The 14844-nt window shown below is 49.3% G+C and overlaps 1 protein-coding gene across 3 annotated transcripts in view; it reads left to right on the forward strand.

Moving 5' to 3' along the window:
- TANC1 (tetratricopeptide repeat, ankyrin repeat and coiled-coil containing 1) overlaps nucleotides 1-14844 on the forward strand; it is a 262094-nt gene that overhangs the window by 236723 nt on the left and 10527 nt on the right. For all 3 annotated transcript variants that reach the window (XM_056110165.1, XM_056110166.1, XM_056110167.1), the window contains 3 exons: nucleotides 11755-11888; nucleotides 13763-13886; nucleotides 14405-14580. In XM_056110165.1, the coding sequence (XP_055966140.1) occupies nucleotides 11755-11888; nucleotides 13763-13886; nucleotides 14405-14580 (434 nt within the window). The remainder of the gene's footprint in view (nucleotides 1-11754; nucleotides 11889-13762; nucleotides 13887-14404; nucleotides 14581-14844) is intronic.

Consider the following 14844-nt stretch of genomic DNA (forward strand, 5'->3'; position numbering starts at 1 on the left):
CCGGACAGAACTTTCACCTACCCTAAAGAAAGGCCATGCGGTGCTAGTCACCTTCCAGGTGGTGGGTGGGTGGATGCTTGTTTTTTTTTTTTTTTTTGATAGGGCTATAGGACTAGGCGAAAACAAAGAAACAGGTGAAAGAGGTCTCGAGTCTCTCAACACTTAACACTCTTCTGCTGCAAATGTGATCCTGGATAGGACCCCAAATGATGCAGATGAGACAGAAGTGGCGGTCGGTCTCTGTGTTCTTTCGCAGTTCCCAGGTTCTTCAGTATTTTCAAGCACGAAAATATTGGGTGATACAGATGCTCAGACTTGGAAAGTAGAAAAGTTTATTGGAAAGTAGAGGAGAAAAAAAGAAACTCCCCAAGTGTGGAGCAACTTAGTATAGGACTAAGTTAAAAAGGGAGTTTTGTGTGTGTCCTTTTAGAGGCTCCTTGCTTTCCTTATCGGTTGCCAGTATTTACAGAAGATGCCAGAAAATCACAGGGATGTCTAGCTGTCTAAATATCTCCAGGCATAATTGACCATTGTCTTAGTTTTCCTTCAGCCTCAACTCTGGGATTGCCCATTACCTGTCAGCTTAGGCTCCAGGGCAGAGTTTTATGTTCCTGGGAAACCCCAGGAATGCTGAGACAGAACGTTGGGCATGAAATTGTGTGTCACATTGATAAGGGAGAGATGGAACACCTGGAGAGAGAAAACTGACTTCCTCTCTCATTGGCAAGGGGAAACTGAGGCTTTCTCACCTGTGCTTCTGCCTCTGGGACCAGGTACTTCTTGTGTCTGTTGGATGTTGAGAGACTGACCCTTTAGAAACCAGTTCTGGTTCAGCACTTCTCAGGCTGCTCTGGGCAAGCAGGGGGCTCAGGGGGCTCTGGGAGTCACTGAGGAGGGGGCTGCTCATGAGTGTCGACTCAGCCCTCTGCCCTCAAGGTTGCCCAAGCTGCTGGGCTGTACCATTCAGACCTGATGAGTCTCAGAGTTCAGGCAGCCTGCGGTATGATGGGGCGTAGCGATGCTGTGCTGTGTCCTGTCCGGGAAGCCCACGAGGCTTCCTTAAAATCTGGTTTCACTGAGTTCCTCTGCCAGTGTCAGAGTTATGGGAACCATACCCTGCTGAGATGGTGGGCCTCTGTGCTTGCCTCACCTGATGTTCTTTCTAGCCTGTTCTTTTTTCACTCTAGAGGGAGAGGGACGGCCTTCCCAGTAGTACCAGAGAAGGCCAGAATTAGTTCTGGGAGTTGAACCTGGGGCCCTGTGATGGACCTTTTGAGCTGTTTCTCTGGATTGCGGAATATCTCACTTTTTTGTTTTGGCAGCGGGGAGGGGAGGTAGTTGGTCCCCACCTGACTGTGTTCAGGGCTTAACTCCTGGCTCAGTGTTCAAGGATCACTCAATGGCAGTGCTCAGGTGACCAAATGTGGTTTCAGGGGTCAAAATGGGCTTCGCCACATGTGAAGCAAATGCTTTAAACCCTGTGTTATCTCTCTGGCCCCACTTTTAACATTTTTTTATTTTAGAGGGAATAGAGCCCCTCCTATTTCAGCATTAACTCTTTAAAGTTTTGTTGTGTTTTTATACTTTGGGGGTCTTATGGCCACACCTAGGTGTTGCTCTCAGTGGTGCCCCGGCGCTAGGTGATTCCGGTATTGATCCCAGCCTCCTGCATGCAGAGCATGCACTCAGCCCACCAGTTTTCTCTCCAGGCCAGCAGTTGACATTTTATGTACACATAGACCTGTTTTGTGAGCAAAGCCTACTCCTGACCTCCGTGGATTATCATGTTGCAGTCCCCCCCCCCCCCCCATGGAAATTACCTTCTGTAAGATTTGGTGTTGGTGCTGCTTATTTGCCGAAGGCCTGTTTTCCCAAAGTGTGGGCTGTGGGAGAATAGAAACGTTTCTGTGTGTTATTCTCCCCCCTCCCCCTTTGCCCATAGACCTTTATGTGATGATGGAATTTCTTTCCCTCTGTGCTCTCCAGCCTGGCTTGGTAGTCACAGGTCTGGTCTGGTGCTGTTGACAAGATTTTAGTGATTTTAGTGTTAGTGGCATTTGCTTTGCAGCAGCAACTATGGTTATTGTGGAGAAGTGGTAATGGACCTAGGTACTTCCAAGGTCTTCTGATTTCCTTGAGTTCTTCATAGCTCAGATCCTGGCTGGATTCTGAGCTGCTTTTGATACTTTTCCCATGATAACCCATGTGTCACGTGTGCTAAGGGTCTGGTTGGGGCTGAATTGTATCTTTGAAAACACAATCTGAGCAACAAGACCTGGTATACACATAGCCAGCAAGACAGAGTAGCTCTGCTGTCCCCATCTTTGTGTCCCAGCTTCTCCCTCCCAGTTCTCCACCCTGATTGCCCTCCCCTGCCCAAGGTGGTGCCTTCTTGCTCATCTCGGGTGGTCAGTGGCTCTAAGTCAAAAAGGTTATTTCTCTAGATGGCTTGCCTATCTTTTCATGGTGGGTAGAAGCAGTTTAGCTTACTGTGTATGCCAATGACAGGTCTAACTCTGGAGAGAAATCAGAAAAGGACCTAGACCTTCTTTAGGAGCTCTGCAGCCTGTCAGCTGGGGTGAAGGTTCGCAAAAACTGGTCTTGGGAAAAGGGGTCCTCACACCAGTGTCCTTCCTCACCAGGCTGTGAAGCTGGGCAGAGGGTTGGATTTCCTCCTTGGTATTTTCAAAGCTTCTCTCCTGACTCCATGAAGCTGCTTCTGCCCCAGGCCCTGTGACTATGCCTGTCCTCTTGCAGGGGAGAGTAGCCAGCTACAGATAGATGCAGGCTGGGGACAGCTGGGCTGTCACACCCAAGCCACGTGCCCTAAGGAACAGGATGCCTTATTGTTGGGTTAAAAATGATCCTTTGTTCATTCAAATTTTACCTTAGGGGTTTTGGAGAAAAGAAGGCCATTCTTTGGTAATAATTTAAAGCAAATTTTATACTTGAGTTTGGCACTCACATGTAAATCTCAGCCTGAGACTAGAAGGAAATGCGTTTGTCCATCTTGTTAGGGCATGTGGAGAATGTGTGTGAAAAGGAATTTGCTAAATGTGACCTGATGAGAAGAGCTAAGTGGAGTGCTATTGGGCACCTGGGATACTCAGTTCGGAAATCCAGAGCATTTCACCAGAATAATCAACAAAACTGTTATTGGAAAATTCTTGTCAAGTCATTCCTTCCTCTGCCAGTATTTGTTTTTAAGAAAGTGCTGTAAGGTGAGTGGAAATCCAGGTTTCTTCCTGTTGGAACAGAGGTAAAAGTATGAAAGTGCCCCAAGGCACTGAGAGAGGGGGTAGCAGAGGAGAGAGAGGGGGCAGGAGAGGAGAGAGAGGGTACTACTCCAGGATCCAGGGCTTTGTAGGACCTGGTAGGGCAACCTGGGCTCTGGAAAGAGGAAAATGGAAGTGAAGTCACCCAGATAGCAGAGGTGGATGTGGGAGTGAAAACTGCTACAGGGACTGGACTGGTCCCACCCCTGTGCCCCTCCTGTTCTCACAGACCCCGGAGGTTTGCCTGGGATGTGATTATTCCGAAAACCACTGCTCTCGAGAGGAAAGTTGGAGATCAGCCCTGTGACCCATGCCCTCTCCTTCGAGGTGGGCGAGGGAGAAGGCATGTGGAGCATGTTGAAAACCTATCAAACACAGCTTGGGTGCAGAGACACTGGAAACTTGACCTGAACTCTGCTTACCACCTTCTTCTTATTTGTTTGGGTTTGGTTTGGAGCCATACCTGGCAGTGCTCAGGGCTTACTCCTGGCTTACTCTCAGGGATCATTCCTGGTGGGGCTTACGGGACCACAGTTGGTGCAAGGGATCAAACCCAGATCCGTTGCATGCAAAGGAAGCACCCTCCCTGCTGTAGAGTCCAAAGTGCATTGACAGTTTCCTTCCTATTAAAGTAATAAACAGTCGCCTGCTTTTGACATGAAGAGTCATACTTGCCTGAGTGCTGGTGACTAAGAGCCTGTCCACCTACAAACACTGCTACTTGTTCTTAGAATTTGTCACTGCTGCAAGGATTACGTGTTCACCTGTGGTTCACTCACACAGAAAAACCATATTTTGATTCTCTCATATTCTTAGGAAAATAATATTTATACTTTTTATGCCTATTTTGATAGTGGACATGGCATTGCTTAGAATGCTTTTGTTGAAAAGCACCTACTTTTTACACTGTCCATATGTGAGCTACTCCATTTAACCATGTCCACCTCAGCACATGCTCAGCCCTCTGAGAGAGACCCAAAACAGCGCCTGTGCTTGCTTAAAATAACTGGGTGTGTACGAAGATCTGTCAGAACTGGGAGCATTCTGCACACACACACTTTAGAAATGACAGCTGTTCAGAGCTGTGATCTTCTGATGAATTTTTAGAACAAAGTCTATATGAAATAAGATTTATGTCCTCCATGTTTTAGGAAATTGTTTTTAAATTAAATTTGCGTTATTTATAGTGTATTCCTCAAAGGAATTGAAGCTTATCTGCAAGAACATATAAAAAATAAGAAAGTACCCGAGCATAAAGGTCTTGTCTGGCTACTCCCTGAGCTCCAGAATACTGGTGAGCGGGGTTGATGAAAAAGAATCATCATGGATTATTGTTGTCCATGGCAGAAAGTGTGACAGATCTTCAGGAAAAGAAAGTATGTTATTTCCGGTGCTGCTGTTCTAAAACAGCGTCCACAGTCTGATTAGTTAGATTTTTAAAAATCTATTTGTTTTGGTTTGGGAGTCATACCCACTGGTTCAGGGTCACTCCAGGCAAGCTGAAGTGACTGTATGGTACTGGGGGTGGAACTGGGGGTCCCAGTGGCAAGCACGAGGTGCAGCACTGTGAGCATCTCCCCGACCCTAGTTAGATATTTTTCAGGAAACTCGGAGGAAGCAGCATAGGATTTGAGAACTCAGATTCTGACTCCTCTCTCTGCCTCCCACTTAAGTTTTTTAACTTCTTTGGCCTTGTTTTCCTCATCTGTCAAACTGGGGTGAGTGGTGCTTGCTTCATTAACGCTACGCGTGTTAAGAAGTTTGAAGCGCCTGGGTGATCAGGTGGAAGCAGTTTACAAATGCCAGGATATTGTTCAGGGCTGCCAGGACTTCCCCGTTTTGACTGAGCTTAGGACTTTGGGGTCATTCAGCTGAATTCAGGGTCGAATTCCTAACTCTTGACACCCATCACCTCCTCACTGGGGCAGATGTTTTCTCCTCTGTGACTCAGTTCCTTCACCTGATTACAGTGGATGCTGTCGCCATCTACTTCAAAGAATACTTGTCAAGAGTAAATAATTCATCCATAGTATTCTACACACAGATGTGTATGTTTGGAAGATGTTATAAGACCAGAGTTGTGGTAAATTGTTAATGTTTATTGTAATAGATTATTGATGTATACTGTTTAGCTCTAATCAGCTATCACAGTGCATGTCTAAGCAGTTGAATCTTCCCATGACTTTGCAGTTGCTTTTTGGATAGTATGAATGGAAAAGGCTTTGGGTGGCAGGTGAAGTCCTGTCCAGTGACAATGGCATATTATATTCCTGCGGTGAATTCCTTGGCAACTTGGGGTCCATACACAGTATCACAGCATGTTTTTACATGCACGTCCAGAACGTCCTGGTACCCCAGCTGCAGCTCTTGCCTTGTTTTAGCCCCTTCCAGCTCCTTAGGGGCTGGCTGATATGCAGCGGTGGTGTCTTCTGTGTGGGACCCTGGGTTTCTGCCTGTTGCCTCATAGCACAGGTTCCCTTACTGATCCCGTGCCTGCAGTACTCCCAAGAGACTTGCACACGTGGAGCCAGTCACAAAGGGGCAGAGCACTCCAGAAGGTGTTTGTTGCTGCCCAGCAGCACTCACCTTTCTGCTCCTGAGGGCATCTGCGGTGGCGAAGCCGGAGGTTTCTTGGTGGTCTCCAGCACAATGGCATTGTTCAGTAGGAGCAACCTTTGTTTTGTGTGTGTGTGTGCATGCGTGTGTGTGTGCGTGCGTGTGTGTGTGTGTGTGTGTGTGTTTACCCTTTACATTGTTGAGGATTAGATCAAATGAGTGGCCCCATATTTGTGGAGAAGAATTTGGAGCTGGCTGGAAGTTTGTTCTTCTAAGGTGAAGCCCTCCCCTTCCTTGGGGAGGGCAGGAAATGCCTGACAAAGCAGGGCTGTGAGATTTGGCTTTTGTAAACAATCACCCCATTCCTAGAAGGTGGAGGAAGGGTCTTGTCTGGCTTTGGTATTGGGAGGAAGGGTGCTACTCTCATTCAGTCAAAACGGATTGTTCCCCCTTCTCTGAAGCTCTCAGTGTGACAACCCAGGTCAATTAGTTAATGACTCTTTTGCGGGTAGCTGAGGACATCAGTCTGTAAAGTAGGTTTTACCAAGTAGGTAAAAATTGTGGTGTCTGGAAGTGGGAGAGTCACCTCTGTGTGTGTGTGTGTGTGTGTGTGTGTGTGTGTGTGTGTTGTTATCCTCGCCACATCTCTAAAATGGGCACAGAATCCAGTGAGGGGACAAGGGTCAATTATTACAGCCTTGAGCACCCTTTGCCCCATGTCCTCATGTGAGAGATCTACCCTGCGATGCCCTCATGCCCCATTCATGGCATGGCTTTGTTCCTCGAAGTTTTTAGAAATAAAATCATTGCCCTGAGAATGTTAATGCATGCATGATATTTGCAGAACAGTCTCTTGGGGGGTGAGTGGGAATGTCTTCCAAGTTCAGGGGGCCCAGGGGCCACTCCCGGCAATGCTCATCGTGGTGCTGTTTGGAGAACCATATGGCACCAGGAGTGGAACCCGAGGCCTTCACATCCAGGCAACCCTCCAACCGTCTGACCTATCTCACAGGTCCAAGCCATTGCAAAAACAAACAAACAAAAAAAACCTCTTGATGCAGTTTTCAGTAGATTCAGTGTTGGGCGTCAGTTGATTTTCTGAAAATGAACATCGGCCGTGACAAATCTGTGTGTGCTCTACAGCCAGGACTAAATTGCAGAGATAAATGCGTTTGGAATCCTGGGAGAATAAAATGTGCTTTCATGGGATTTTAATTACAAAACTGCCATCTTTGGAGTTTTTTTGCATCATTGATTTTGCAAGTAAAAGAAATTGTGTGCGATGTGAATCTTAAAGTAGTGCTGTGTTCACTTTGCTTTTCAGTCTCCATTTCATGCCAATCCTCCTTCTTCCTTCAGTTTGACTTACCTTGGCTGGAAGACAAAGCCTTGCCTCCCTGCCCAACACGCTCTCTTCAGTCCTGATCCCCTCACACACCCCCCTTTTTTTCCTGGCCAGGCAGAGTGCATTGACCCCCATTAGGAGCTGGTGGTCAGCTCAGAGGTCAGCATCTCAGCCGAATGCTTGGAATTCCTCAGCCGAGCTGTGTCTTGAGTTTGTTTGTTTAAGCATGTGGTTGACTGCACTTTAGTCTCTCTTGTTTCCGAATATGGTATCCTTAAATCCTCTGGCCTCAGAAACTTGAGATGCACTCTTGCCTCTGGGGTCCTGAGAGAAGGGGCCAAAAATAACCACCCCAAGTGAGCAAAGGAAAGATGGGTGATGGGTACTGATGTTGGCTGGCCCCAGGGCAGGGAGTGAGACTTTCCTCAGGCTCCCCTGTAGATGGGGGGCCTGTCAGGCCTGTGAAAACTGTTCCCGCCTCTTCTGCACCAGATCAGTCACCAGATGCACAGCAAGGCAGGGAGGAGTGTGGGTGGCGCTCTTGTCCACTCCTTGGCTGCCCCTGGCCTCTCTGGCGCCTCTGGCGCCCTATTTTTAGTGCTGAGCTGTCACTTCCGATGAGCTGCTGCTACAGCAGTTCCATGGCAGCTGCCGCAGACATCCTGACTCAGAGGCCCCCTGTATCATGCAGGCACACTTGTTTACCGTTAAAAAGGATGGATGTTCCGGTGGATCAGCTGCTTCAGTTCCTCAAGTGGAAGGGCCCTGCGTGCTTTCCCTGCCATGCTGCCCCGCATACATGTGGATCTGCTTATTCTTCCCTTGGGTCATGTCACAGGACCCTCAGAGTAGACAGGAGAGAGATCCCAGAAGCATGATTGGCGCCAGTGCCCAGACCTCCCATCTTGCAAAGTTCCCTTGAGGTTGTGTAGAGTTCCCGTGGGGATCATGTAGGCAAAGAAATGAACAAACTACCATGGCAAAAACAGACACAAAAACCAGAAACAAAGGCCCAAAGTGACGGGCATGTGCAGGGCAGCACAGACCATGTAGACTCTGATCACTGTAGACTCTCGTAGTACTGGCAGGATTATCTTGGCCCCTGGTTTTGCAGCATGTGACCATGGGAAGCCTAACTTCCACCACAGTACATCAGTATCTACAACTGATGTAAGTACCATCCTGCTAGAAACAGTTTACAAGTTTCGACGAAAGCCCAGTGATGTGAGCTTGTCCCTGTAGCTCAGACGGGAATGGCAGCCACAGCTGCTCAGGCCACGTTATTAAATAGTCTATGTTTCCTTCTTGTTGTCTGGTCTTCTTGGGGGTAGGGGGAGAGCTCAGGGCTTATTCCTGGTTCTGTGCTCAGGGGACCATATGTGGTGCCGAGTATCAAAACCAGGTTGGCCATGTGCAAGGCAAGCACCCTACCCACTGTACTATCTCTCCAGTATCTGGTTGTTTTGTCTTGAAAAATTCAGTAATCCAGATTGCAGCTCTTGGTATAAGTCATTCTTAGAGTTGAACAAAACTCTTAGGAGGGCGGATGGAGGTGAAGTGTTAAGACTGCCACATGCCATGATACTCTGGTTCCACCTTTCCTGTGGGGAGAGAAGGGCCAGATGCAGAGGCCTTCCCTCCCCTGCTCTCCCCTTCAGCGTCAGCATTAGGCCCGTCTGGAGCTCACACTTCAGTACCTGCCTCCACCCTCCTCACTCCCCCACGCAGAGGGCCCTGGGATGAGAGTGGATCCCAGGTGCTCTGCCCAGCAGGCAGGAGCCTCTCTCTGTTGCACTATATAGCATCCTCAGGGACAGAACTGTTCCTCAAAGGCACTGCTCTTTGTCACCAGGAGATGGACCCAGTGCCAGGTCCCCTCTCCTTTCTTGTGCAGGAGAGGCTTCTCTGGCTGGGCTGACCGGAAGTTGGACTAGGTTCTTCCTCTATCCTGAGGGGCTGAGGGAAACCAAGGATGTGGCCGTGCATGTGCAGAGCTGCAGGTCTCAGTGCTCGGCCCCTGGTCTCTGGCTGAGGACAGCAGCCCTCAAGTGAGTCAGGGCTGCTAGGGAACATGTTCCCGGTTCTACGCAGAGACACCCATTGCATGTGCCTTTGTCTTTTGGTTCTCGAATTGGGAGGCCAACCCGTTGTGTTGAATAACAGGTTTTCTTGGCTGCTGCTGTATATATTCTCTTGTCATGATGTCTTGGTGCACTCAGCTGACAGCCTTTAGATGGTCCAGGGCTGTTCTAGGGGCTCCCCTTCCGTGTGCTCCCGGGCTTGTCCAGGCACACAGCTGCCCACAGTTCATGTGTCACTGGCTTTCCTCATCAGGCCTGGTCTGCTCTCCTGCCCACAGAGCACTAGTATTCTCTTGGTTCATTTCCCTTTCTTTTGGTGAAGAACTGATTCTGTACTTTCCCCATTTTCATAACTCAGATGTTTGACCACCTGATTTGTTGCAGCACTGGATCTCTCCTGGAAACTGTAGATTTTGCAGATTGGAGAGGGTTTTGTTTTGATTTTTAAGTAGTTGTAGGCTGATACCAGGAATCAGGCCCCAGTGTCACACTCCCATGTCTTCCCAGCACCAATTGTGGGTGGGTGTCTGTGCTGTCTGTGCTGCCCCTCCGGAGCTGTCTGCATCCCATGTAGTTTGCTTCTCTGTGGAAGAACTTGTCCTCCTGGCCCTTGCTTATCCCTGAAGCCTGCTTTGTCCCTTCCTCTGGATGGTGCCCTGCATGACAGAACAGGGGCATTAGCCACTCCACACCCTGAAGAATCACTGCCTGACTTTGGGGATTTGGCCCAGTGTTAGAGCACTCGCCTTGCATGTGTGACGCTCCAGGTTCCATTGGGAGCCTACAGGGAGCAGCAACAGGACTCAGCAGGGTGCGACCCAAAAATACAAACAAGATAATAATTGTCCCAACCTGGGATGAGGCTAGGGAGGCACAGTTGCTGGTGTGGGGAATCAGGAAAAATTGCCCTATCTTCTCTTTCCCTTCCTGTTTTTATCTGTGGCCCACCTAACACCTCCATTCCCACAGTCACACCGCATCTTTTTTCTTTTTTGTTTTTGAGCCTCCTGGGGAGGCCCCTGAAACAGAGAAAGCTCACCACACATGTCACCACAACTCAGAGTCCCAGAACCAAAACCCACCACAACCAACTATATGTGCCACCCTTGTCATTGCCACAATAAAGACAAGGAAAAAAGGGGAAATACTAAGTAAAATCTATAGGAAAGAAATGACTGTTCACATCAATGTGGAAATGATCTTTTTGAGATAGAGGTTGGGACTTTCAAGAGGGGACGAAGCAGGACCTTCCTCCCCTACCCACCAAATTAAGATCAGAAAGGAGAAGTGACACACCATGATCAGGAACTTGTCTGCAATGATGACATCTGGCTCTGGGGTCTCTTCCTTGGTGGCATGGGTGTTTAGAACAATAACTTGAATCAAACAGCATTTACCCCAGCACTCAAGGCTGCTACTGTCTGAGCCTCTTTTTGTGCTTTGACATTCTTGTTCCCAGATTTTGACTTGTTGTAGAGATTCAGAATTTCATAAAGGTAGAATGATGTCATGCATTCCTCACTGACCAGTAATAAATTAGCTCTTGTTGATCAGAATTGATGAGCGTAAGCTAAGAAGCCTGACAGGACAAGACTGCTGATTTCTCTGTGTATCGCACTACATTTTGGTTGCATCTTGCTTTAACATGTTGATGCCAGAGCTGCAAGTTGCATTAAGCTACCATCAAGTGTGAGCCACCAGTGATCCACACTGGCATCAATATTTTAAAAACAATAAGGGCCAGAGAGTTTGCTCAGTGGAACAAATGCATGCTTTGCATAGAGGGGACCCAGGTTCAAAACCTGGCACTGCCTGGTCACCTGAGTACCACCAGGATTGGACACAGAGCAGCGACCCTGATGTTTCTAAGCACCACGACCAAGTGTGACCTGAGAACAAACAAAATTTTAAAACGACTATAAAATTATAAAATCTTTGACCTCTCCATCTGCAGTCTGACTCCCCTGCCCACACAGCCTCAGCTGGTATGGACGACCCTCTTTGGGGTGCTACTTCCGGGATAGCACATACTCATGGCTGGAAAGCTGTCGCTGGCCATCTGGTAACGGCTCATCTCAGACTTTCACCACTTGGTTCATCCCCCTGTTGGGTTTCTCCTTGCGGCCTGGCATCTCGGCTCCCAGAATGGGTTCTGAGGAAACTGCCTATCTCAGGAGTGGGCCCTGACAGTGGCATTGTGTCATTCCTCCCAGGTGCTGTCGGTCAAATCTGTCACAGGACCCAGTCAGAACCCACCTGGGGAGGAGTTCTAGACCCCTTCCTCTTAACTGGACACCTTTCAGCACCACATGCTAACAAATACTTCTTTCGTTTGTTATTAAAGAGTGAGAACAGGCTTCTCAGAGAACAGTGTGCCCCTAAGAGCCCTAGTGCAGGAATTGCCTTGAGCGGGTGGCTTCGGTTATGAGTAAGCCTAGTGGTTTGTGCCTCCGTCAGAGTTGCCGCTAACACTCTCTCCTTTTTTTTCCCCCTTTAGCCCTGACCGCGGCTGCAGGACGAGGGAAGCTGGCAGTGTGCGAGCTGCTGCTGGAGCAGGGAGCCTCTGTGTCCCGGACCAACCGCAGAGGGGTCCCACCTCTGTTCTGTGCAGCGCGCCAGGGCCATTGGCAGGTAGGCGCATAGCTCTGAATGCGTCAAGAGAGTGCATCCGGGCAGAGTGACTGTCACTGTGTCCACACTGTGTCACTGTGTCCTTGGTTCACAGGAGGTCCTGGCTCCATAAAGACATGCCAGGCACTGGCGGGGGAGGGAGGAGCTAGCACAGCCAGCCTTGTAGGCTGTGAGCAGCTGCTTCCTGGGACTGGGGAGGGAACTGTGGAGTAGGCGATCCTGATGAGTGAGATCTCAGAGTGTGATTCAGCCTGTGTTGTTGAGAGTGTTGCCCATCGGCCAGCACGCAGTGGAAGCAGGGGTTTCTGCTGTGCTCTCCAGAGAAGGAAACACCCGCCCTCTGCCCCACACCCTGAGTCAGGCCAGCTTCTCTCCAGAGCAGAGCCAGGTTGTTGCCTTTCAATCGAGGGATCCTTGAACTGTGTTTCAGCCATTTGTTCCTTCTTCCACAAGCAGTGGTTATGGACCTGCAGCCATGCCTGGCGTCAGGTGACACACAGGCACAGACAGACTAGCCCTGCCCCACAGGAGGACTTCCTGAGCCAGCCTCACCACCTGGAGACAGGTCTCTTCCAAGCCATGCCCGCGCCTGAGTGCCCCCGAAGGAATCTTGGGTTTCCTCCTTTCCACTCCCTCAGGCTCCTCTGCGCTGTCCTTGCCTTTGACCTCTCCTAGTGTTTTCTAAATCTTGACACATCCTTGAAGAGTTTCAAGGATGTGTCAAGCCAGCACAGAAACAGCTGGATAGGGAGAGGGGTTTTGTTGATCAGAAGATAACTCAAAATGGGATGCAGGACCCGCAGGTACAGGCTAGACCATAAGCCCAGGCCAGGCAGAACTAGATCCTGCTCGCTCTGTTCAGGCATTCACCGTGAGGGAAGCAGAGGAGCACTTTGACAAGGAGTCCAGTTGCTTAGGACAAGTGTCTTTGAACTGTCTCTTGGGAGAACCTTCCCTGAATGGTTGGGGGAGGTCTGGGACACCCTGTTTCCATCGCCTTCATGTAACTGACAGAGAAGAGCCAGCCAATGTCAGGCCCTCAGGGAGAGCTCAGACCTGTCAGCTGTCACCAGATTGCAGCAGTCTGATGTGATGGGGCAGCAGGTGTTTTTTTGAGGAAGGAGAAAGATAGAACACAGGAGTTGCCAAAACTTTGATCCTTGGGTTCCAGGGATGACTCTCAGGGGAAATAAGCCAGTCACTGCTGTGGTGGCCAGCCCTGGAGAACAAGTTGGGGGATGAGGACATTGCATTTCATTTCTGCTTCTGCTCCCCAATTGTAATGATCACAGCGTGTGGTTAATAAGCTGCAAATCTCCAGGAGTCTTTGTTGAAAACTGCATGCAGCTCCCTGGGTCAGGCTGTCCACCAAGCCCCAAGTCTTAGGAAATCGGATCACTTACAGCTGTGCTGAGTGACATGTTGCATACACCCACCTCCCCGCCCCATCCTTCTACAAAGATGCAGCTCAGTGCCAGGTCCCAGCCTGCCCCCACTCACCTGCTTTTCTTCGCCTCTTTAGTTACCCTAGTGCCACGGTGGTTCAGTAACTGTCACCACTTACGTTGAGCACTCTTCCCCCTCCAAATTGGGGTTTCTGCCGGGTATGTGCTGATTTCATAAGTAAGGCAGTGGATGGGACATGTTCAAAAGATGATATTGGAAGACAGTTTTTCTCAAAGGAATGTAACAGATTTCACAGGCTCCACCTGTGAAACGCAGCTGTGTATGTGTGTGGGTTGGGGTGGGGGTGGGGGGCATGTTGGAAGAAGGGTGTCCTTTTCTACTGGGGAAGGAGGAGAGCTGCCTGGATGTGGGGGCGGGGGGCACAAATCACAGGTAGCAGGAAGACTAATCCCATGTATCTCTTTCAGATTGTCCAGTTGCTGTTGGAGCGTGGCTGTGATGTGAATCTCAGTGACAAGCAGGGCCGGACGCCCCTCATGGTGGCTGCTTGTGAAGGCCACTTGAGCACCGTGAAATTTCTCCTTTCAAAAGGTATCAGCCTGGGCTGGAGCGATAGTACAGCAGGTAGGGCGTTTGCCTTGCACGTGGCCGACCTGGGTTTGATTCCCAGCATCCCACATGGTCCCCCCGAGCACCTCCAGGATAATTCCTGAGTGCAGAGCCAGGGGTAACACCTGAGCATTGCCGGGTGTGACCCAAAAAGGAAAAAAAAAGGTATCAGCCTGTCTGTCCCTGCTCTGTGTGGCTTTCCTTTTTCCTGTGGAAGGACCAAGAAAAGAGCTTTGGTGGATCCATTCAGTACAAATTAAAAAAAATTTTTTTCCTATGGAAATTGTTAAATTTGAACAAAAGTGGAGAGACCAAGCAGTGGATCCCCCTCTCTCCAGTCCTCAGCTCCTTCAGTGACATCCTGCAAATTGGCTTGGCTGTCATGGTCCTATTGCTGGTTTCCCTTGCCACAGCCTCACCATCACTGCATGGCTCTGGCCCTGGTGGGCAGGATACTGCCTGCAGGCCTCCTGTTCAGTGTGAACGGACTTTTCTTCCAGGTGCCGGCCTTTCTTCCCTGGACAAAGAGGGTCTGTCAGCATTGAGCTGGGCTTGCCTGAAGGGTCACCGAACAGTGGTCCAATTTCTAGTTGAGGAAGGTGCAGAAATAGACCAGACGGACAAGAATGGCCGCACTCCCCTGGACCTGGCAGCCTTCTACGGTGATGCGGAGACGGTAGGTACTGGATTGGCTCATGCACCAGGAGCCCAGGCTCTACAGTGCATAGGAGATGAGCCTCTATGGTGTGTGAGTGGTTTGTACCTGCATGCATGTCTAATGGTGACTTCTTTCCTTTTTTCTGCACTTGTTCTCAGCCAGGAGGCCAGCAAGTCATTTGTTTTATGCTAATTCTGAGGCATGTGATCTAGCCAGGACTGTGGTAGACTTTAAAGACTCCTTAAATTAAAAAAATAAATAAATAAATAAAGACTCTTTAAA

The sequence above is a fragment of the Sorex fumeus genome, unplaced genomic scaffold (genome assembly GCF_029834395.1).
Source record: "Sorex fumeus unplaced genomic scaffold, SorFum_2.1 ptg000009l, whole genome shotgun sequence".
NCBI classification, from domain to species: Eukaryota; Metazoa; Chordata; class Mammalia; order Eulipotyphla; family Soricidae; genus Sorex; species Sorex fumeus.